We start from the raw sequence: 25,965 nt of genomic DNA, 5'->3' as shown, positions 1-25,965 counted from the left end.
TGTGGCATCACCATCAGCGTACACATGCCCTTCTGATAGTTTATCTTTCTTGGTATGATACTGTGCTTTTCCATTACCCTCCCTCTACAGTGTTTCATGTTATGTCATAGGTTGGTATGTTTGGCAGAGTAGTATGTGGCACTGTGTATCTGTGAGTGTATGTAGGGTCCCTGTAATCCCGGATGTCAAAATGTGGGCGAAATCGCACTTTTCCATTGGAACCAGATTCCACTATTGTCAGCTGGGTGTCAGAGAAAGGCTGAGATGAGTGAAGGTCTATGCTGCTGATGGGGTGTTTGAGGAATTACGTAGTTCTATATGGACTTTATGGTGCATGTACACTTGATGATAAAACTGCCTCTTTGGCGGGTGGGGGGGAATTTATAACAATCTGCCTCTTACTGTCAGCATAGCTTACATGCAGCAGCACGTTTGTTAAAATGCTCCAAAGTGTATACCAGGGCTTCAAAACAGACACAAACCTTAATCTTGTAATGTAAATTGTGCAGTTACAGTTGGAGCAAACATGGATGTTACCCAGCTTCACAGTAAACCAACATGTAACATGGATTACTATTACTGTTCAATGACCCCTCTATGAAGGTTCATATGGAGCAGTCATTGGAAAAGATGCTCAACACGCAAAGAAGCAGCAGCCATCTCACAGGTGCATGCTTACCTTACAGTAAACAGGTACACAACACTTTTAGGGATATAAACGTTCACCCTAAGTAATTCACTTTCACAATCAGGCTTTCTATCATAGTCTCCATGCATCAGTCACCTTCATATATAAACGTGTGCTACCGACAACATGCTGAGCGTTGTGTGTGACCAGTGCGTTGCGCTTCAAGAACACTCCCGGCAAAATCCTATTAAAAATAACTGTGGTATCAGCTCGCACTGCTGAGCTTTTCTTGAGACTCACATTCAGGAGCACAACCACAACCAGATATTGCGTTAAGCATGCCATTCCACACCACTACTCAGTAGAAACTGGCCTTATTTGACTACAAAGATTACCGCTGCCATAGCCAGATCTTTAGCCTGGAGACTGGAAGTGCTTCCTTAAAGAATAAATCAGTTAGCATGTCAGCATGACTCCAGCTAACTTGTACTTTCTAGTACTCAAGGTTTGCATACCGATGGGTCTGTTACAAACTAGGTAGTTTTTATGTTTATGTATTTCTTCCACTGCACCTCCCAAGAATTACCAATACTGGGAGTAGAAACACTCCAGAACACTTTCTGCCTCGGTCCGTTATGTCTGTTATGAGCGCCAAGAAACCGTCTCGGTGTACGTGCGCGGTACAAATTTTTTAACATAACATAACATAACAGTGAGAAGTGCTACCCAACCCTCCAATTGTGGAGAGAGAGAGAGAGTTAGAGAGACATTTTTACGAAAAATGTAATTCACCATTGTCTTTGGAGACTAATTTAGCAAATGGTTTGAATTAAAGTTTATGGATAAAGCATCATTGATTTTCTAAGGCAAGTATTTTTCAGGGAAGGGATCCGCAATCACATAGTACAGATAATGGAGTGTTCATCAGGTCACTGGAATTAAGAGTTTGTAATGGGAACATGGCAATTCTCACATTAAGTGTTCATTAAACCATCCCCAAAACAATGGACAGGTGAACTGACCCAATAGGCTTTCTAAAGAAACCCTACAGTTATCTGAGTCTGAGAAGGTATCTGTAACGCAAGTAATTTGGATGAGGTTGTGGCCTCCTCCACAGCTCTCCATAAGATCACAGGAAAGCCCTATTTGAGCTGCTGAGGGGAAGGTTTGTGGTGTCAAAGTCATACCCACATAGAGTGAAGTGTTGGGAGAAGTGGGAGTCCCATAGTGTTAGTGGTCAGAGGTTGAAGGTATGTGAGAATTTGGCACTGAAGCAGTTTGCAAGAAATTCATTTATGATTTTAGCAAGACAATGATGGAATTTAAAATTAGTATTTAATTTTATATGCACAAAAGTTCTATATTCAAATCTTAGGATAGCATGTTTGGGGATCCATTCTGCAAAGGGTACAATATTTGACTGTCTACCTGGAGGCTCTCCTATTATGTCCAGACAATGCTGGTCCTTCTTCACACCCCTGGTTCGGAGGAGCAATGTTAGGGTTTGATAATGTTTCACAATATTTGTTTTACTTCTAGGGTCTCTGGTGAAGAAATAGGAGGCTTTGACTGCATTCATTAGCTGCTGAATTAGATCCACCATTGGTCAGACTTACTCCTAACTGATGTCCCCTTGCCGGCAAGCATTCAGGGTGGATGTCCATTTCAAGCGCTTAAGTGAAAGGCTAAAATTGTCTGCAGTACAAGTTACTCATGTGTAATTCTAGTTATGCATCATATGAATGGAATATTTGCTCATCCCTCAGGTGCAAGCTCCCAGAATACTTTTGCAACATGTAAAAGCATATCAAATGGTGGAAATTTGGCATTTTAAAGGAAACAGTTATACTTAGAAACCAAAGTAAGGCTGCATTTTCAGGAAAATTACAGCGTTTTCTTTTAAAAGAAAGCAGAACGTACATCAAAACTACAATCCAGCATGAACTCTAACCTTACTCTCTAAAAGCATGAACTCTAACCTTACTTCCTAAAGGGAAAAGAAGAAACATCTGGAAATGAAGGGAAAAGCAGCCGGATAGCCAGAATACATACAAAAGAATAGAGATCCTGTAACTCTTACCTTAAGGAAACTTACAGTTACCATATTGTATAATGCCTTGTACCTACAGCTGCTCCCCAGCCTCTGACTCATGTAAGGAGGACACCAGGACTGAGATAAGATTTCTGTTATCTTTTGGAGATAGTTTTCTCTCAAAGACCTTTCCTTTAAAGGTTTTGACAGAGTAGTTAAAGTGGAAGGTAGATTGGGGCTTGACAGGAAGGGGATAATGTTGAGACAGCTTTAACAAATGTCTTAAATAATTATTTTTACGTATGCCTTCTCAATTAGTCAGCAATACATTTGCTAAGGGGACTAAGATTCAATGCTTTGGTGATGTTTGAATTTGAAGGGTACTGCTCCACATGTATAAAAATGCAGTTTTGATACCACACATTTCAACCGCAGTGCTTAAAGTTAGAATAATTGAAGCCATACCTTAAATTTCCATTCTTGAGTCTTAGAGAATGTTTCTGCATCTATCAACATAGCTGTAAAACAAAAAAGGATTATTGTTTTGTGAATTGCTGAATTTTAAAGTTGACTTTTCAGCTGGCATGGGTTCAATAAGATTAATGAATTTCAGCATGCATTAGAGCATATGTTTGGAGTAAAAATAATTAACACTAAAAACACTATTGTTCACTGAAGGGTGAATTCATGCATGGTCCCTGATAGCAGAGTGTCCCAGTGGTGTGACAAAAGCAATGATTAACTAACCACCACAAGAGTATGGCTTCTATCAGCATGTGGGATCCCCAGTAGTGACACTCAGATGAGGCATGATGAAAGGAAGTCGGAACACAGCCAGGTAAGTAAGTACATTTATTAGATCCAGTCAAGGCGACACCCCGGCAGCAACTGCCGCAGTTAGAACATTGCACTTTCCACGCAGGGAACCTTGCACAGGAGCATTCTACATTCTAGGGAAGGAAAGGTAGTTCCCAACACATGATCATTCAAGGATAATGTTCACCCACTCGAGGTGAATATCTTGCCTCTCCCTGCAAAGCTCCAAGAATATAGGTCGCCCATGGTGCCATGTTCAAAGGCTGCAGCTCCAGTTATGCCATGAACCACTTTGTGTGTTCTCCTCCGTTTCGCCAGACCGGCACCTACTAAAACTTGTAGCATCACCTTTTGGCCCTACCATTTACCTCAGGGACAGCTTCATCGGGTGCCCACACAATGTAGACAGGCGAGGTGGAATGAAGATGTCTCAGGCTGTATCCAGTTGAGATGGACCTAAGACCATTTCTTTTGGCATACAACAATGTCCCTTGTCTCTCTGCTTCCTAATTGGGCTTCAAAGCTCTCCCGGGAGACCATAGAAACAAAGCGCCTCTCAACGACTTAAATGCGTAGTCATCTAGACCTTGGTTAGCCAAACCCCTGCGGTTTACCTGCGTTCGTTCACACTAATTGGACGGTGCAGCAAATGCAGGTTACACAAGCATTTAGCTCTGTTTCCATAAGTGAAGTTGCTGCAGTGGGCTCTACTCATGACGTGGCTTCAAGGGCAGTTATTGGGATGGGAGTAGCAAGCACAGCATCAATCACCTGCAGCAGAGTGGCCCTCCATGCAGGGTGCATTCCACCACTTCAGCTTGTGCAAGCTGTGGCTTCCAGGCCAAGTATTCTTTGTTAAATCTGAGAGTACTTGCAGCCTCTAGGCCAGTTTAGGGCTTCACAATTCCGCAGTGATTTGATTTCCTGGCTGCTCGGCGACACAGATTGACACGCTCTGGTACAGTCTTATTTACATGTCCTCATGACCTGCAGTGAGGCGAATGGATCCCCTCACAGTAAAGGTCACTTTCTTGGGATTGCCTGCTTTCACTGGATGCTCCTTACACCAGGAACACACTTTTTTGGTTTGTGCCCCGCGCATTGCCTGCACTCAGCTCTGCCATTTGTCAGTAATGTTCATCTTTTTGCATTGTTGTGCCCGTATTCTTGTGTTTCTTGTGTTTCTTTTTCCAGCAGTTGTTCTTCCCCCCTTTTGCCCCTTGTTGCCTGCTGTAACTCTCACCCGCTCCCACCTCGCTCTTCCTGCCGCTGCGTCCCTGTGGCCCGCCCCTTTGCTTTTCCCATTTGCCGCCCTGCTCCCGCCACCCAGCTGCAGCCCCCTCCACACCCCCTCAAATGGAGGCTGCGCAGCGGACGCGTGAGGCATGCGCGCTGCTGGCGCTCTGAAGGTGCGCCTAAGGCAAGCCTGTCCGCGCCCATCCGTGCCTGGGCCGTGCCCAGCGCCAGAACCCCTGCAAACACCACGGTGCCCGACTCCACTACGACTCCAGCGCCCTCCACACACTCAACGCCGGACGCTCACGCATCTGCTGCCTGGCCGTCCTGAGGCGCACCCAAGGACCCTTCTCCTGCCGGAACTGCAGCTTCACCAGCATCCGGCCCGCCAACCCACCTACCGAAGAACCCAACTTCCTCAGATGCATCTTGCTCAACACCTGCTCCGCCCGCAAACATGCATTCGAGTTCTGGGACCTACTCGACACCAACACCCCAGACGTCGCCTTCCAGACCTGGTAGAACCCCTCCTCGGCACCCGACATCGATATAGTCATCCCGGAAGGATACAAGATCACCTGCAAGGACCGCATCAACAGTGTAGGAGGAGTAATCGCCGTCGTCCAGAGTTCCAACCAGGATTGACGACACCCTCAGCACCGCCAAATACCTGCACTTCCAGATCCACACCGACCCCAACACCACCCTCAGAGGTACCCTCGTCTACAGAGCCCTCGGACCCTGACTGTATTTCAGTGACTCCATCGCCGACTTCATCAGCACACACGCCCTCGCCTCCACGGACTACATCCTCCTCGTGGACCTGAACTTCCACCTCGAGAACAACAACGACCCAAACTCTTCCACCCTGATCGACAACCTCGCCAACCTAGGACTCAGACAACTCGACACTACACCCACCCACTCCGCCGGCCAGACGCATGACCCGATCTTCTCATCAAGCTCCCACGTCTTCTTCAACCACACCATCGCACTCCACTGGACCGACCACCACTGCATCCACTTCACCTTCTGGATTCCCACCACGAACCACCTCACCCAGAAGATGCCTCGCCGCCACAGGAGCAAAGTCACCATAGACCAGCTAACCACCACCCTCGCCCAGAGCCCACCTGCAGACCCGACTGACCACGACACAGCAGCCCGCAACCTCAGACAGTGGATCAACCACTGCGCCAACACCCTCGCCCCGCTCAAGAAGCCCTCCAACACCCACACCAGCAAGAAAGCCAACTGGTGCACCGAAGTCCTCCAGGCCCCGAAGCGAACCTGCCGAAAACTCGAAAAAAACTGGATCCGTGAACAAACTCCGGAAAGCTACACAGCCCACAAGAACGTCACCCGCAGACACCACCACCTCATCAGATCCGCCAAAAGGACCTCCTTCAAAGACCTCCTTGACAACAACGCACACAACAGCAAAGAGCTCTTCAATATCGTGAAGGAAATCTCCAACCCCAGCGCTAACACCAATGACATCCCACCTAAACAAGACATGTGCGACTCGCTGGCCACCTTCTTCCATCACAAGATCACAGACATCCACAACAGCTTTGACACATCACCACCCCGGCAACCGCTGAGACCCCCGCTCCCACGAATACCACCCGAACCAACCGCCTGCTCTCCTGGAGCAACATCAACGACCACAACACCATCAAGATCATGAACACCGTCCACTCTGGATCCCCAGAAGATCCTGCCCACACCACATCTTCAACAAAGCCAGCAGCACCATCGCACTCCATCTCCAGAAAACCATCAAAATCTCCTTTGAGACACTGACCCTCCCGGAGAGCTGGAAGCATGCTGAAATCAACGCCTTACTCAAGAAACCCAAGGCGGACCCCAAGGACCTCAAGAACTTCCGACCCATCTCCCTGCTTCCCTTCCCGGCGAAGGTCATCGAAAAGGCCATCAACAAACAACCGACCAGCTTCCTCGAGGAGGACAACATCCTGGACCCGTCCCAGTCCGGGTTCCGCAGCAACCACAGCACCGAAACTACCCTCATCGTCGCCACCGATGACATCAGGACCCTGCTGGACAACGGAGAAACCGCGGTCCTCATTCTGCTGGACCGGTCAGCCGCCTTCGACACGGTCTGCCACCGCACACTACAAACACGCCTCCAGGACGCCGGAATCCAAGAGAAGGCCCTGGACTGGACCACCTCCTTCCTCTCCGGCAGAACACAGAGCGTCCGCCTCTCCCCCCCTCTGCTCCGAAGCCAATGGGATCATTTGCGGCGTACCCCAATGCTCATCCCTCAGCCCAACGTTGTTCAACGTCTACATGGCACCGCTCACCCACGTCGCACGATGGCACAACCTCAACATCATCTCCTACGCCGACGACACCCAGATGATCCTCTCCCGCGCCAAAGACCACCACATCGCCAAAACCAACCTCCGCGAAGGAATGAAGGCCGTCGCTGCCTGGATGAGAAACAGCCGACTGAAGCTGAACTCGGACAAGACTGGGGCTGATACCAAGCAGGATTAGTCCCAGCAAAGGTACAATGAAGCATTAGATCTCTGCAACAGATTGTGATCAGTCTCCCTGATGGAGTATTACGATGACAGAAGTGAAGGCCTGGCCTAGAAACTTTCTCACCTTTAAGAAGAGAAACTACAGTCGTACTCCCCACGGAAACCATCTACAAAATAGCAGTGTTCAGGAGAACTAATCAACAGCCCCGTCGAAAAAAAAGGCTACAGGAATGCAGGCAATATGCTTCACCAGTCAAAGGAAGATATGCTCAACTTCCATCTTGTGCCATGTTACAACCCTGGGTATCCAAAATGGATTACGTTGGCCTCAATATTCAGACTAATGCATCATATAAAAAGCCTGTACCTGCAGCCTATCTAGACCTCGCTTTCTCGCCATTTAAACGTAAATACCTAAATCTAAGGCTGGGCAACCTCCCAACAAATGCTGATCAACCGAAATGGAGGCCCCAAGAAAGTAAGGAATGCGATTTATGTGGCGCAGGAAGACAAGGCCTCATCCAACTGATTTGCATTTGTCCTGTTCTGAATCAGGAACGTCGGAGTTGGCTAAAGGCCAAGTTCAAGCAACATGGAATTCGCACCTGTCGGTCTGCGATCGTACAAATCCTATGCTCAGCGGATCCTCAATTTATCTGCAGAGCAGTCAAATTTATTGCCAATTTTGAGAAAAAGCGAGGGCTATTGGCAAAGACTTGAACCTGCAACATGAACTCTTTATCTATGTGGCTGAGCCATGGTCCTTGAACAAGTTTATCCTGAAGTTCGAATGATATCTTCATTTTATAAATTTTATCTTTCATATATCAATGTTAACTCCCTGCTTTTTAAACATTGTGGTATTTTATATTTTGTAAGGGTTTTTATTAACTATACAATAAAGAATGTATTTATTTCGGTTGGAAATATTCAGACTAATGCACACAGTCCTACTACCATACATGTGTCATGCATTCACCATACATACCCATAAACTCACCATGCGCACAGGAAATCAGTGCTAGGTTCTGGGTTTCCCATCAAAATGGACATTTACATGAGAGTGGTCAACAGACTTCACTCTCACTGACAGAGAAATAAAGATCTACTCACACTGCCAACCACAAAACATAGTAGGCTACCATCACCACTTTACATAATACACCTAAGAAAAAGACAGCAGTCCACTTATTCTATGAGAGCACACTTGGTGCACCCCTCCAGGTCTCAGGATAGGTCCCAGGCCTCTACTAAAATCGGCAAGAACATGCCTACTTCTCTAAGCCCATAGTAGATTAGCCTCACATCAAAGATAAAAATAAAAGTCAGGACATCAGTTTCACTTGTGATCGGGCAATCAGGATACTCAAGAATACACCCGTAAACCATGCAGGGGACATTCCCGTCCCAACAGATTCCAACGAAAAGGCTGGTTTTAGGCACTGTTTGGGAAACCATCTCAAGGGAGGATGGTGTGAGTGGCAACCACCTCTTACCTGGATGGATATGCTCACATATTCCTTTGGCATGTAGGATTTCCTTTACTTGGGTTTTACTCAACCCAGTGAAGGAAAGTTCCAGAATACGCATTATCAGCACACAAGCTCACAGGTATGACCTTTTCCAGAAGTTGAGTCACAATCTACATTGGAATAATATCCCAATGCTGTCAGCGACGGGACCCGCTGTAGCCCATCTAGGACTGAGCTTTGCTGAAGACTCCTGCGTAATGAAAGGGCTATGCAGGGTTTTCTCTGGGCATATAGTGATGCTCACCTGACAGCGCGAGTACCAGTTAATGACGTTTTGTCTCACTCATTACCTACTGATAGAGGGACCCAACAAGGCGCCCCTCTCTCCCCATGCTATTCACTCTGGATATTGGGCTCTGACAGGACTATGCAGAGTTTTCTCTGTGCATGTTTGCTGATGACCTCCTTAACTAGGTAGGGCACCCACAGGTGTCTGACCTGCATTTAATACAAATCCTGAAACATTTTGAAAGATTATCCAGAATGTAGGTCTACTTGCCCATGTCAATCTTATTCGTGATCAGACTTCTCACAGGCACATATTGTGGTCCATGGAATTTAAGATTGTAATGGAAGGCTTTATATGCTAGGGGTCCACATAGGTTCCTGTCATTGTGAAGGTGGGCATGCAATACTCTCTCCCTGGTAGAATCTATGCAAAGGGATCCACAGCATTGGCCCTCTCTCCCATAGCCTATTCTTGCCTACATCACAATCATTAAGATGGTCTCTGTGTCTCATCCGTACAGAACATTCACACTGCTGATTTTTCCATACTGAATCCCCCACTCATTATTTTAGCATAATCAACAGCTTTCTTTGTGGGGGACCATGCTCTGCATATCTCCATGCCCAGGAACTGTACATCACAATATGATGAAACATGAGGCACGATGAATACTGTTTCCTACTATCAGACATCCTCATAGACTGCAGAATTGCTAAGTATTTACCAGTGAATTATGGGTATAACTTCTTATATAAAAAGGCATATCACATATGACCTCCCTTTCTTCTACCCCGCATGGCACCATCAACATGTGTGTGCCTCTGTGTTCATTATAGTACTGTATTGGTTTCTCGTGAATCTGTCATGTGGTTCATATCTGAGGCTTTGTTTTTCTTCGAGTTCATTCAGTTTCACTGTTTTGTGCAACTTTTAGATACCAATAAAAAGACTTATTAAAATTTTTTTACTAATAACTGTAACATATTCAACAGGGGTTGAATGTAGCTGCCTACTCCTATCAAAGAACAATTTAGAATTAACTGGATCCAATTATAGTACTGCCTGCAAGTGGAAACTTTAGGGGGCACTTGGGTATAACTTCTTATATGTTTTCTCCATGATCGTATGGTCACCAAAGAGGGAAAGGATGAAACAGAAGTCCAAGAACAATCACCAACAGGAGTCTCCACTCCTCACCCACGCACACAAGGCCCTCCACGACGCGGGCCCCATGTACCTCAACAACTGCCTCGCGTTCTACACACCAACTCGCCAGCTCCGCTCCGCCAGCCTCGCCCTTGCCATCGTCCCACGGATTCGCAGAGCCAACGCTGGAGGAAGATCCTTCTCCTACCAGGCAGCCAAGACATGGAACTCCCTCCCCACCCACCTCCGACTGACACAGGACCATCTCGCCTTCAGGAAGCAACTCAAGACCTGGCTGTTCGAGCAGTAGCGACCCCCCTCAGCGCCTTGAGACCCTAACGGGTGAGTAGCGCGCTCTACAAATTCCTTGATTGATTGATTGAATCAATTCTCCCAAAGTCAGCAATGATGGTAGGTGTAGTAATACGTTCGAAACACCGGGTTCATGATTCTCCCAGATTCGAGTCTTGGTTGACTCGTCCACCATTAACACGCACTAAGCCAGTTTTGAAGTCTAATCACTGTGAAAATTCATTCATGAATTCAAAATTCATGAAGCTTAGATCATTATTGATAAAAAATATTTACAACAATTACAACTGAAATAGTATACAGCTCTAACCCAGATGGCTCTAAGCGCTTGAATAATACATGCTACTCATTTCAATTTCCTAGCAAGTCATGTCAGACTGAGTTTACTTCCTAGGTTAGGGTTGTAACCAACTTCCCATAGGCTAATATGGCAGGAATTAGGATGTTTCCGTGGGCATTGCATTAATATCACTTGAATTGAGGCGAGCTGGTGTAGAAATTCATCCCTGACCTATCATGCCATAACAATGGCAGTTGTTCACTATATAAATGTCAAAATAAAAATGAATGATGCCATTCTAGAAATGAAAGTGTTCACCTTTAACTGTCCAAATCCTCAGCATAGGTCCCTTTCAAATGGTCCCTTTCAAAGACCAAGCCTACCATGCTACACATGAGGAACAGGGTCAAGACTGATTTGCATATGGCTGGGTCCAGACTGGGGTTGGTGTGGGGAGCAAAAGAATGATGGATTAAACCCAGATCCTTGCGACTAGGGGGGAGAATGTTTGCATTTTTCAGCATTCTGTCCATCATTTGGTCCTTTTGCTTTTGTCACTGTAAGTGGGAAGGGTATGCCCAGGCATGGATCCCATGCTCACTACGCCACAGAATTCACGCTACCCTGGCTGATGAGTGGGGATACCCCGAAACTGGGACCAGGATTCTTGTTTCTGGTCCAGGGAGGACCTGGCTTAGCAGTTCAGGCTGGACTGTCCCTACGAGGAACAGGCTCAAGACTGATTTGAATTTGGCTGGGTCCAAACTGGGGTGTCATGGTGAGAAAAAAAATAAAACGATGGATTTAACTCAGATCTATTGACTGGGGGTGAATGTTTGTATTGTTCTGCATTCCTTCCATCACTTGTTCCTTTTGTTAAAGTATTTCATAAGCCGCTCACAAGGAAGAGGCGTTCTAGAAGTCTAGAGTAAGGGGCGAGGATATAGGAGTATCATGAAGTTGCTCTCAAAGAAGACAAAAACATATTTCCCATGAAAAATTGAGATCTTATTTATTATTTCAGAGTGAAAAAGTTGTGTTGGTGCTTTTCTAAAAAATATACATATAAAAATACATTAGTTATACAAGGTTTATATGTATATTTTTTAGAAATTGTGTGGCTACTCCAGAAGAAGGCGCTGGTTCGCCGAAACGCGCGTAGAGACCCAATTTGCCACTCTCAACTTTTTAACCTATCTATTATGTGTTAACATTTACTGTTATAAATGTATGATATTGTATGACCTATGATTCTATGTATGTTTATTGTTTTTAATTTCTTGTCTTATGCCATATGTCTTTTTAAATGCTTAAAAAATCAATAATAAAACTTGTATTTTTCTAAAAATTGTATAGCCTATTGTCCTTATATATATTATACTATGAATCATTAGTTGCCTAGGTTGTTTTTTGTCAAATATATAATGTCTCTTTCAGCCCACTGATTTCTGTTATTTCTCAAAGTGAGTTTAGGCTATTTAATGCAAATGCGGTCATATCGTGCTGATTAAACTACCTGGATTGCATGTGCATGTACATATATATATATATATATATATATATATAAGCTCCAAGGTTCCCACCTGTTGGAGACGCACTCTGACATCCACTGCAGCAACCTTCATGAGGTAAAAGCCGGATCAGCGGGCGGATCCAGTTTACAGCATGCCTGTCGATTCACGCCGGAAGCGTTTCATGCTCATTGCACCCTTCAGAGGCGCGACAGTCATTTTGGCCACACCTCCCACTTAAAAATATGAGCCCTCCAAAGGGCAACTCGAATGAGTCGGCGTTGGTTTGTGGGTCTTGTGGTGTGTGCTTCAGTTATGTGCCGCTGTCTGAGATGTTTCAAGCCCACCAATGGGCTATATATATATATATATATATATATATAAATACACACACATATATATAAACACACATATATACATACTTACATATACATATATATGTATATGTCTATATATATATATATATATATATATATATATATATATATATGCATGTGTGTGTATATATATATATATATATACACACAAACACACATCAGCCGCGGCTGCTCCAAGCCCCAGGTGGCAGGGCGGGGGGGGGACTAAAAAGAACACAAAAAGCCATTTACCTGAAATGGCCGCTGCCTCTTCTTCATCCCCTGACATCTACCTGCACTCTCGGTAAGCAGTAGGAACCACCTGCCCTCCCAGCCTCCCCATAGCCAATCACAACACTGCAATACAGCATTGTGATTGGTATGAGAACCCTGGATCGGCGCTGAGACGGGGCCTGGGAGGCTTTGCATGTTCCTCACCAGGCTGTGTAATGCAGCTTGGTGGGGAAGATACAAAGTGTTCATGACTGCTTGGCCGGCCCAAGAGTGCCAGCCAAGCAGTCATGCGCACTTCAAGCGTGAAATCCACTCCTCACCCTACTCCGTCAGCCCTGCTTTGTTTGAGAGCCACTGAAGTATATAGAAAAGTATATAGGAAAAATAAAATGCTAATAACAGTAGTTATTAGCATTGTATGCTTTGCAAGATTGACCCAGGATTGCTGTTCCTTCTCTTAACAGAACCTTGAGAAATCGCTGGTCCTACTAACCACCTAGGGCGAAACACATGTAGGCTGTTGCAGTATTTACAATATAACCCAAATAACATTCTGGAAGAACAAGGATATAACCAACAATTTAGGTCATGAAAAGAATATAAAAAGAATGTTAAAAGTGCATTCTTCAAAAACAAACAGAATTCAAATGCGATTTTTTTTTGATGTTCGAAACACTTGCTAATTAAGGAGGAGAAGATGCTAAAATTATGCTTTAGTGTTACATAAAAGAGGCTGGAAAGGTACAGTGCCTCGTGCCAATCTCCTCCACCCATCAAAACCAAATTTGGGCAATATCATCCGGGATCAGGATCTCTGGACCTTCGGTGAAACTGGGAGTGTCTAAGACATAGTTGTGCATCAAGTTCAGGGCCGGACTGGCCATTGCGGGCACCGGGCAATCCCCCGGTGCGCCGCGAGGGTGGGGGGCCGTTTTGGGCCCCTGGGGGCCGTTTTTGTTGAAGGGCCGTTCATGCAGCATAGCTGCAAAATCGGCCCTGCAACAAAATCGCCGAAAACCGGGCCCAGCAAAGAGCTCAGACCTCCCCCCCAGGGGGCCGGCTGAGCACTTTGCCGGGTCGGTTTTGGTTCCCAGTCCGGCCCTGATCAGGTTTCACAATTTGTGAGTTGCAAAACCTAACGGTTGTACAAGTGGCCCATAATGGCCCATAATGTACTATTTCTGGCATCAGATTAGCACCGCAGTCCAGGGGAGCAAGGGAAGGGAGGGCGAGGACATGATGATACTCCGCACCTGTGAGATGTCAGGTAATATATCAATTCTCCCGGTAGCAGTGGAGAAGATGATGTGATACACGCCCAAGCTTTAGAGACGTGATCTACTGGTCAGCTGTTTGTATGGCCCAAAAGGTGTCGTCCATACCTCATACATTGCAATTGCTTGAAGACCAGGCAGGGATGCAGGCAACAGACACGTAATGCTCACAAACTCCCAATACTGTTGGGCATGTGCAGACACAAAATGCCATCAATTAAGATAGTGGTTCATTACCTGCATGGCTGTTCGGTGGGCTGATCCAAAATGTAAATGGTGCTGCCTATAAGGCAATGACTAAATAGGGCTGACTCATGGCCCCACTCTATGTGTGATGAGGACACTCCAACAGAGCAATGGCTGAAGGTAGCTGACACAACCCCCTTCTATATATTCTGACTGTTGCCTAGGAACATGACATACATTGAGAACATGCATACATACATTCTTTACTATTACTAAATACCTAACAGAGGATGGTTGGAAAGATTAACTCAATAATTCTTATTATACACTGGATATTATCTCTAAAATCAAATTCCATTGTTGAGGCGTGTCTGCGCTATTACAAAATAGACCCACAATATTCAAATTAGCTGTGGTCACATTCTAGGTTGTCCTAAGATACATAAGCAACACAAAACACATTTCAATCATTAACAAGCATTTGCAATGCAATAGGTCTCGCATTTGCCAGCGTTTAAGCTATTGGCATTTAAATGACAATGCCTTTTATTTATCTGTTTTGATAATTAACACATCAATAAAAGACATTGTCATTTACAATGCCAATAGCTCAAACTCTTGTAAATGAGTGACCTATTTCATTTCAAAGAAGCGGCCGCCATTGTCTGGGGCTACTTGGAAAGTGAAAGCGCGCATGGTGTGCTAAATGTTGCAGGAAAGTATGTTGTGCCTGCAGTAAGTGAAACTCATGAAAGAAAATAGTGCTTACAGACTAAATAAGACATACCATGTAGCAACCGAAGTAAAAGGGCCAGTCCCAATGAGAGGTTACAAATGAAGACAGGGCGGTACAAAGGAGGGACTAACAAGCCTATTAACGAATCAGAAGCCAGCATTTACAAAGGACAATGACACAAGCCAAGGAATAATATGGGCGGAGCTTCAAGTCCATACTCGAATACAGCATGCATCACAGAGCAGCGCATGTGCTGCCCAGGCTCAACCTAAAAAAATTGGTGGGTGGAAAGGAGTGATTCAATGTTTAACCAATACTAATTTGCCTGGACAGTAAGCAATTTGATAATTGTATTGCTTGCCTATCAGCACAGTAAACTCACAATTCTCATGTGGACCTAGTGATCTTTTTCTTAGCAAGATACATTAAGACAAAACTGTGATAGCTAACAAAAAAGCTGGATGCTACCCTGGATGCTAAAATATGCTGTTCTGCTAGAAATGTCAAGTAAATAATTGGTTGGCTTTACAAGAACCTCGGTGTGAATAAATTCTATTACCAGTGACTCTCCCCTTTTGCATTGCCTGAATTTTTGCAAGCCTGATCATTCCACAGCCCAGGTGTCAGTAAACTGTATTTGGTCTCTTTTGTGTGTTTTCTTTAATTTGTGCTCTAGAGAAATCAGCCAGTGGCGAAAACAGCCGGTAAATATAATTCTTAATACTACCTTTTCAATGTCACAGTACCATTAAGCACGTTTATTTACGCATTTACTTGCAACACAAGTTGGCCTTTTCTTTCTTGCACTGCCTCTACATAGTCTGCCTCTAAGAGTTGGTTGGCAGGCTAGGGAACAGTCCCATTGCTGCCGGTTCGCACCAAATGAGATATCATCGTTATAACAACAATTAGCATGCTGATTCTTCAAAGCCTATACCTATAAAGGTAAAATCTAAATTACAAGTCATGGGAGACAAGTGCTGTTGGATAATAAGCTTGGAGCAATAGGTGTCAGGCATGGCAGGATGCCTCTTGGCAGCACTTTAGTCACAATAGGATCACATCAAAAATTCTGGACAGAGATGAGGCAGCAGAACTGGGGACTAGACAATCATGTGTCAAGCTAGCTTCTGAAAGTCCGGTAATGGTGGGTAAGGGTCAATGTAGAGCCGTGTGGATTTCACACTGGGTAGGTATGAAGAGTCTTGATGACTAAGGGCCCGATGTAGGTGGCCCAATACCAATCGGTAACGGCCGAAAATACCGATTTTCGGCCCTTACCGATCGGTATCCAGCCATCGGGATGTAGGAGGCTGAAAACCGTCCGAAACTGTATTATTACCGTGTGGTAAATTTAATTACCTGGTACTGAATTTCTATGCGGTAAAGTCAATAAGAATAACTCATAATAAAGAGGCAAAATCCGTGATATTTGAGGTTTCTCAAAAAGGGTTTTATTCCTTAAAAAGGAATTGGGTGATTAGCATATTGGCTCGAGCCAAGGTGGCATACCGTTCCGTCACCACGCAGGTTCGGGAAGGGACAGACTGACAGAGTCAATAGTCATATGCGAGTATGCAAGTATGCGACAATACATTATTGACAGGCATTCATATATATAGTCAATGCATTACAGTAAAGGCATATGCAAGAGGCGTAACAGCTGAGAAGAGAGATAAGGGTGCATGTACGTAATACAAAAAGGCGTTACAATAGGCGTGCATGAAGGCGTGAACACGAACGTCATTTAACATGATGTCACAAGTAGGCGGATCCATGAGTGAATCCGACAGTGTCAGCAGAAATACATGGCAGAGATGCGTGCGCAGCAGTATGACGTGTAATGTACGTGTAACTTGAGGTGTGAAGGGGGACTTGACATTTAGCCCTACATGTGGAGACAGAAGTCTGGATGTCAGATCAACCTAATCCCAAATCGTATCTAATATCTCATGTTTAAGGAACTGTATTATCTGGAAGGAAAAGGTCTCTCGGACAAGAGGCTATCCTATACTGACTGCGAGTGCGTGTATGAGCGTCGACGTGTCTGCATGAGATGCGAGGGGTGCGAGGGAGGGCATGGGCCTACCATGGAAACAGAGCCATGAATTACTTGCACAGAGACAGTGAGGCCGAGCCCTTTACTCTGCAGCTGGAAGGATGTTGACGTGAAACTACTAGACAGGAATGTATTTTCGAGGAGTGGAGCAGATAATTCGAAGGTTGAATACAGTCTTGGCAGGCAACAGGCTGAACCAAGCACCGTTAGCCGAACAGGGAGTAAGGCAGAGGTCACGGGTACAGATGCAGGCCCAGGTTTGAGATTCAGAGTCAGAAGGCAGGAAAAGACTCGATGGCAGAATTCAGGGCCTACTTCGCCAGAGCTGAAAAACGTGTAAAGTACACTACATAAAGGCGTTGGCATGGCATATTTAGGAACGGACTATTTGATCCATTCATGGTGGATCTGAAAGAGAACATGTTAACGTTGGACGCAAATGTATTTGCGTCTTCATAGCTTGAAGTGGAGGGAACATACATGCACTTGTAGCGTGTACACTGAATCGTTGGGGTCTAAGATAGGGGACACAATCGATCACAAAATTTATATTACCTCATTCCCTCCTTATCCCCTACGGACCCTTCATGATATATCGATCTGCATGAATCGATCAATCTGTTCGTGTAACATCATTTGCTCTTCTTTCTTATTTTGACCTTTTGAATGGGATTTTGAGTGCGGAATACATGATGTGGCACACAGGCCGCAAATCGCCGGTCCACATTGTAAACACAGGCAGCAACTGAATACTATGAGAAGGCCAATGCCTAGGAAGGATAGGATCTTCCATCCCCAAGCGGTCAACGTTGTCCAGAACCAACCGGACCAAGTCCAGGTGCCTGGATTCTGATGTATCAGACTTGCAATATTATGGAGACGTGTTATAGCTTTATATACCGTTGGCGCGTTTTCTGGAATGAAAACACAGCAACTTGACCCGATGACCTTACAAGCTCCACCCCTATCAGCTAGGATGACGTCAATGACGAGACGATTTTGAAGAACAACAACCCGCATAGCAGACTGTTCCTCTGTTAAGTTACCTAGAGCGGAAGTAGCTTCATTCACTACTGCTTCGAGAGTTCTAGTTAATCTACGTATCAGTTTACTATTAGTAACAGTACCTATGTAGGGGAAGAAACCTTTATTGAAGTCTGTGTATTGCTCCCATGCCGTTTCAGTGTAGTCGACAATCGGGAGATCTCTTCGGAGTCTATTGTTTACCAGATGGGTATTTCTGTGATAATCAGGAGGAGCTAGGAAAACAGGTGGCAGAAGGAATGCAATGTAACAGGTACCATCCCAATCTGGGGGCAAACGTATGTATGCGGTATGGCCACAGACAAAGTAGGAATGACGAGTAGCTCTAAACGTGGATTTGCCTTGATCACTGAATTCGATCACAGTAGTACATTTACTATGACCTAAGTGTATGGAACCATTCTTTCTGATACATAATTCACCTTTGACTGGTAACACTGACATAGCAGGCAATACTGGTGCGGCTTCGGATTCAACAGTTAGAATCATGAGGTTAATTGTGTAATTACCTAATCCATATACTTCATTTTCTAGATCAGTTCCTGTTCTAGTGGGAAGTCCCTTCTTGTCAGGATAACAGACTTTAAGTAGAACTAAGTTCAGGTTTCCCCAAACCCAATTCCCATTGTAAACAGCAATGTCAGAGTCTAGGGAATTAATCAATCTAAACCATGCCCCACAGGAACCATTGTGAGTGAACGAGTACGGAAAGAGGGGCAGAACTCCCTTGTATTTCTGGTAGGGAGGGAGTCGGCCACATATCCAGCAGTTTGTAGCATTGTTAGTCTGATGGGAGTGATGTAACATACTAATGAATGTGTTGTTGCGCAGCGCAAGTCTGTAAGACAATTCATGGGGAGGTAATTCGCTAAAAGAATGTTCGGCAGTGACATTGTAAGCAGATTGTGCACGCTTGAAAATGGGGTAGTATATGTGCAATAATATACTGGCAGCAATAATAAGAAGGCTTAGAAAAAACATAATCAATAATGTCACTATACAGTGACTACGAAGTGATTTACAATATGCACGTTTCTTGAGTTGTCTCTGTCTATCTCTATCTCGGTCTAGGGGATACATGTCAGAAACTAATTTAACCGATTCACCTAGGGGAGGACTTAAACAATTAAACTGTCTGACTTGCTAGACCGTAACTTTAGTCTATATTCTTCGGAGGCGGTTTTCTCAACCAGGGGGAGTTTTGAGTCAGTTTGTGGAGGAGGGCAGGGCTTAGAGTCCAAGTCCGAAGGAAGTCCGTGAAACTTTTTGATGTGGCTCGAGTGCAGCCATCCTTTTCTGCCCTCCAATTTAACAGCCGTCCTTGTCGTCAGAAGAACCAACTTCGGGGTCTGCCAGCGGGGCTCCAGTGGACTCCTCCGGTCAAAGTTCCGCACGAACACGAAGTCGCCAGGGACCACTTCATGGGGCTTCACCTCGGTGTTGTCGGGAAAGGCTGCAGCTACCTGTGAACGACAAGATTGTAGTGCAGACATCAAGGAGGCAAGGTAATCTGTCAGCATAACGCAATCAACATCTGTGATTTTACGAGGTATAGGCGTCCCCCACATATTTGGTGGCCTACCGAAGACCACTTCATACGGGGATAGCCCAGTTCGAGAGTGCGCAACCATCCTCATATAGAAAAGGGCTACTGGCAAGGCTACTATCCAGTCAACGCCTTTCTCTCTACATATTTTTGAAAGTCGGATCTTTAGAGTCTGATTATGGCGCTCCACGAGACCTGCTGCCTCGGGATGCCGGACACAGTGGAACTTCCACTGATACCCTAACAGGAGTGTTATGTGTTTCACAAGCTCGGATGAGAATGGCTGACCGTTATCTGAGTACACGATACGGGGCAAACCATACCGTGGGAAGAACTCGCGAACCAGCTGCCTGGCAGTGGTCGGAGCAGTATAATCTGGGACTGGATATGCTTCTGTCCATCGGGAAAGTGCACATACGACTACGAGGACATACTTGAATCCTCGACAACGTTCCATCTGGATATAATCCATCTGGAGGACTTCAAAAGGGTGATCGGGAGGCTGAAATCCACCTTTCTCTACAGGAATGCTTTTACCTGGATTGAACTGACAACAAATCATGCAAGTACGCACTTTCTGTTTCGCTGCGGCTCGTAAATTCTTATTATACCATATGTGTTGAATGCTATCTAGCATTGCTTTTTCTCCTAGGTGTGCTGGGCTATGTATAGTATTAATGATGACTTGAACCATAGAATCGGGGAGAAACCATGTAGATTTTCCCTTCGTCATCCATCCCTGGTCTGTTTGGATCCCTCCTAGTTCAGTCCACTTCTTAATTTCATCTGGTGTGGCATGTGTCTGTATGTCGATTACATCATGTGCGGGATCCTTGACTGTCATGCAGTGTGATTGTGTCGGAGCTATTGTCTTTGTCAAGTCAGTTGCATGCATTCGATTCTGGGCAGTTTGCTTAGCTGTTCGGTCTGCCAGGTCGTTACCCTGGGAGATCGTATCGGTAACTTTTGTATGTGCCTTACACTTCATAATAGATATTGCAGTAGGTAGATGTATTGCATCTAACAAGGCTTGAATGAGGGAACCGTGTTGAATGTTGGCACCGTGAGAAGTCAAGTAACCTCTCTCTCGCCAGAGGACTCCGAAATCGTGAACGACTCCGAATGCATAACGTGAATCAGTGTATATGTTAACTTTCCTATTTCTGGCTTGAATACAGGCTTGTGTCAGAGCGATGAGCTCTGCTGCTTGAGCTGACAGGGTGTCGATACAATTTGTTTCTATAACTTCAGTGTCTGTCGTGACTGCGTAAGCTGCCACTAATTCTCCTGTACCTGTTCTCATACATGAACCATCCACGTAAAGTGTGGCAGGATTCAATGTGCTGCAGCGTCTGATTTCTATGTGTGGTTGAAACAATGTTAATTCATAACCTGTCAGTCTTGCTATGGTCAAGTGTTGGGTCTGTGTATGATTTAAAAGAACTTCCACAGAATGTGGTACTTGTACTGTCAATTGATGTCCTAATACTATAGAATCGCTCTGTCTGATTGCTAAAGCTGTTGCTGCGACTGATTTCAAACATGCGGGTAAAGCTTGGGCTACTGGATCTAATGTGCTAGAAAAGTAAGCACACGGTTTGTGTGAACCTGCTTGTTCCTGAGTGAGGACTGACAAGGCAGTACCTTCACGCTCTGTAACAAAAAAGTGTAAAAGGCTTATTGTAACATGGTGTTGCTAAAACTGGTGCTTGACATAAGGCTTTCTTTAAGTCTTCAAAAGCTTGTGTATGTTCTTGAGTCCAAGGGAGGACAGTCGATGTCGCTGCCTCCTGAGTTGTCAACTGAATGAGTGGCTTTGCTAGAAATGCATATTGGGGAATCCATTGTCTGCAGTACGAGGTGAGGCCTATGAAAGCCCGCACCTCCTTTTGTGTTTTCGGTGGTGACATGTTTACAATTAACTGGATGCGATCTGGAGTGAGCTGTCTCCCCACTTTGGACAGCAAGTGACCCAGGTACACAACTTGCTGAACACAGAATTGCAGCTTTGAAGGGGAAACCTTGTGCCCCTTGTCAGCCAGGAAATTTAAAACCGTCAGTGATGCTTTTTCACATTCGGGTTCGTTTCGTGTGGTGATCAGCAGATCATCGACATACTGGAGTAGGGCGGTGTTAACAGGCATGTGGATACTGTCAAGTTGTCTTTTCAGTGCTTGGCTATAGATGCTGGGGCTTTCTGTGAATCCTTGAGGTGCGCGTGAAAATTTGAAACTTCGTCCATTTAAACTGAATCCGAACAAGTATTGGCTTTCTGGATCAATTGGGACGCTAAAGAAGGCGTTCTTGAGGTCAATTACAGTAAAGAACGTTGCTTCTGAATCAATAGCTGTCAGTAATGAAGAGATATCTGGAACCACAGGATACTGTGGTACAATGCATTTATTCAATTCGCGCAGATCAATAACTAATCGATAAACAGGTGGTGCATTTGGATCAGTACGTTTAAGAACTGGAATGATAGGAGAATTACATACATTGGAGTCGGTTTCCACGACCACTCCTTGTGCAATGAGCTCGTCAATGATTCTCAGTAAAGCCACTACAGCATCTGGAGGTAACTTGTATTGTCGAATTCGTGGTAATACCACTCCCGCTTTGAGTGTGACTCGATATGGTGTAATGTGCATACAACCTACAAGTGTGCAGGTACATTCTGTAACCGGGGATCCATGTCTCTTAATACATAATGGCCTTTAAAATCTCGCAAGAATAATCGTACTCCTTCCGGAGAACAGCATATTATAGCTCCTAGAGCCTTCAGTGTCTTTATACCTAACAAGTTTTCTGGACATGATTTTGTAAGCAATAAATCTGTAGTCCGTGTCAAAGGACCAACTGCAAGGGGAAGTGGCTGTGATACTTCATTAATAATGGGCTTTCCTGAAAATCCAAGGGAAACATTCTGTGAGCCTGAGAGGGGTGCCCCTGGAACCTCATTGTGACTGATGGTGGTCCTGCTTGCCCCTGTGTCAATTAAAAACTTTCTGTCTTTTCCTAACACTTGACTGTGTACATAAGGACCTTCTTGATCTACAGGAACTTCAATAAGGGGTAAGCCAAACTCCCTCTCTAGGCTGTTTCATGTGTACCGCTGGTAATCGGGGTAGTCATTCTGTGCATACTGGTACATCTGTTGTGTCGTGTTCTGTGTTGCAGTAATAGGCTGTTGCTGTGGCACTGCTACAGTTTGTGATGAAGCTGACATAGGCGGAATATGTTGTATATTCTGTGGTGCTTGTTGCTGGGCCTGATCTTGTCTAGGTACGCGCGGTCTCTCCTTGGTCTTACCCGTGGAGATATTGTGTTTCAGAACTGCACAATCGTTTACATAATGACCTGGCTGTTTACAATAGTTACATGTCCCTTTAACAGGAGCCGTTGAATTACTGGGCTGGATCGCACCCTTTTTGTGACCATCAGCAGGAACTGACTGGGCAAATAACATTTTCATTTTCGTGTCTTTCATACGTCTCTGTTCATGTTCTTGTTCTTCTCTAATTCTATTCTGGTGATACTGTAACATTTGTAACATTTGTGAAGGGGTGTTAGCTTGCCAAGTGCTTTCGACTTTCAGTACTCTGTTCTTAACCTGGGGCAGTGAATTCTCGACTAATTTCGTTACAAAAAGGTGTGGATATGATTCGCTGCTGGGTTTCAGGCCGCTATTAATACCAAAACATTTCTCAAATCGAGTATAAAAATCACTAGTGTCTTCATCAGGTTTCTGTTTACAGGCTGAGATTGCACCCCAATCTTCCTTTTTCGTACTTAATAAACGTGGCAACACTTGTACTAACAATCCTGGTAATGCTTTAACCTTATCCCCAAGCCCTTGGCCTGGAATTCTAGTATTTTCTTCGTTTTCTAATGCAGTCCAATCAATCTTTGCATTTCCCACTTCCCACTCTTTTTCTTTAAGTTTCTCATAAATACCAGGAGGCAGTAATACTTTCAATATCTTCATAAGGTCGGGATAAGTATAGTCACCCATGAGTAACATGTCTTTTATTTCACGGTGCAAACCTGCGGGGTCTTTATCATGGCTAGGTACCAGTTTTTTCATTTCCAATAATTCTATTTTGGTTATGGGTGTGAACACAAACACACGTCTAAGTGTATTATCGGTATTCTGAACTGGATGCACTTCTCGTAACGGATTCTGTCTATCCATGTGATACATTTTCCTTTCCATGGAGTGTGCTGAATCAGATTGTGGACATAGAAAGGCACTATATCTGTGCCGATGTTCTAGAATTACCTTAATTAGATCGGTACCTAGACCTCTCCACTTATTTATGAGTAGTTCTGCTAATATATCAGGCAGGGGGCCTGGATCGGAATGTTGGCTTCTATACAATAGAAGTAGGTGTTGTATGTCAAGTCAAGTCAAGTCAAAGCATTTATATAGCGCACTACATACCCAGAGGGTTTCAAGGCGCTTAGGAAGGGGAGGTGGATTATTTGTCAAATATCCACGTTTTAAGCTGCTTTCTGAACGCTAGGTGATTCTGGGTGAGGCGAAGGTAAGCGGGGAGAGAGTTCCATGTTTTGGCAGCCAGGTATGAGAAGGATCTGCCTCCCATGGTGGTCTTGTTGATGCGAGGTACAGTGGCGAAGGCTTGGCTGGAAGAGCGGAGTTGGCGGGAGGGGGTGTAGAAGGACAGTCGAGAGTTGAGGCAATCTGGTCCGATGTCGTAGAGTGATTTGTGTGCGTGGGTAAGCAGTCGGAAAGTGATCCTCTTATTGACGGGTAGCCAGTGGAGGTCTTTAAGGTGACCGGAGATGTGTTCGTTGCGTGGGATGTCTAATATGAGCCTGGCTGAGGCGTTTTGGATTCGTTGTAGTTTCTTCTGGAGTTTCGCGGTGGTACCTGCGTAGAGGGTGTTTCCGTAGTCCAGTCGGCTCGTGACTAGAGCGTGGGTGACTGTTTTCCTTGTTTCGGGGGGGATCCAGCGAAATGTTTTTCTGAGCATGCGAAGAATGTTAAAGCAGGAAGAGGATACGGCGCTGACTTGTCTGTTCATTGAGAGTGAAGAATCCAGGACGACGCCAAGGTTCCGTGCGTGGTCTGTCGGGATGGGTGCATTTCCGAGGGCTTCCGGCCACCAGGAGTTGTCCCATGCAGAGGGGGATTTACCTAGGATGAGGACTTCTGTTTTGTCTGAGTTCAGTTTCAGACGGCTTTGTTTCATCCATTCGGCGACTTCTTTCATTCCTTCGTGTAGGTTAGTTTTAGCGGTGCTGGGGTCCTTGGTGAGAGATAGGATCAGTTGAGTGTCATCCGCGTAAGAGATGATGTTGAGGTTGTGTTGTCGGGCGATGGCCGCGAGGGGGCTCATGTATACGTTGAAGAGGGTGGGACTGAGTGAGGATCCTTGTATGAGGATCTATCATGTATGTACCAGCTAAACGCTGTTCACTTGGTGTCATATTCAGAAATGTGTGTGCTAACGCATCATCACTATATTTCTCGGGACTATCAGCCCATTGTACTGCTGACCTCGCTAATTCTTGTTCATCCATAGAATCTAGTACATGGTACCCCATTCGTTCTCGGAGTCTGTCATCAGTAGCTTGAAATAAGTGTTCAGGAGTTCTTGGATTACACATGGCTTCTTGAAAAATTCTTTTACTTTCTGGACGCACTGGGCGTATTGAATTATTAAAGGGCCGTCCTTTACCTACATACGCTATCGTTTCTCTAACTGGTAATTGTGCTTGTCCTGTAGCTTCTTCTGGTTGCTCCTCTTCTGAGGACTCAAATTTGTCTGATTCATTTTCTGGTTCTAACTGTCTTGTTTCATGTATTTTTATTACTACGCTTCTGATTCTTTGATACATGTTTTTTATACAATTCTGTTTATCATGGTTCCCGTCTGCTATATTCTGACCCCATCTATGAAGTGCTTTCATTTCCTCCGGGTCCATCCCCGGCCTATCTTGTTCTCTTATTAAGCAGTTTATAAAAAACCGTAATATCTTGGCTTGAATGTCAACTTTCTGGTGAGCCATGGCTTCCTCAATACTCTCCGGTCCTAGCCCTGTTTGGACAAAATGATATATTCTGTCTAGATGTTGAACCATTCCGGGTAGGGTCAACAAAAAGTTGGTGACCCGTCTTAGTCGTACTGATGCTAGTATTAATCTTTCATCATTTCTACCGGGTACTGGATCATATCTACAATCCCCGAGACGCTCTTTTATTATATCAAAATCGGCTGATCGAGGTGTACGTTGTTGTGCTAGATCCCTGTAAGTCCATCTGTGTACTTGT

The 25,965-nt window shown here is 44.9% G+C and overlaps 1 protein-coding gene across 2 annotated transcripts in view; it reads right to left on the bottom strand.

Annotated features, from left to right (window-relative positions):
* Positions 1 to 25,965, bottom strand: part of TEC (tec protein tyrosine kinase) — a 612,933-nt gene that overhangs the window by 472,558 nt on the left and 114,410 nt on the right. For both annotated transcript variants that reach the window (XM_086962679.1, XM_086962678.1), the window contains exon 2: positions 3,126 to 3,178. In XM_086962679.1, the coding sequence (XP_086818805.1) occupies positions 3,126 to 3,166 (41 nt within the window). In that variant the 5' untranslated portion in view covers positions 3,167 to 3,178. The remainder of the gene's footprint in view (positions 1 to 3,125; positions 3,179 to 25,965) is intronic.

This window comes from Lissotriton vulgaris, chromosome 3_1 (genome assembly GCF_964263255.1).
Source record: "Lissotriton vulgaris chromosome 3_1, aLisVul1.2, whole genome shotgun sequence".
NCBI lineage: Eukaryota > Metazoa > Chordata > Amphibia > Caudata > Salamandridae > Lissotriton > Lissotriton vulgaris.
Note: the sequence above shows the minus strand (reverse complement) of the source record. Positions and strands in the feature narration are given on the sequence as shown.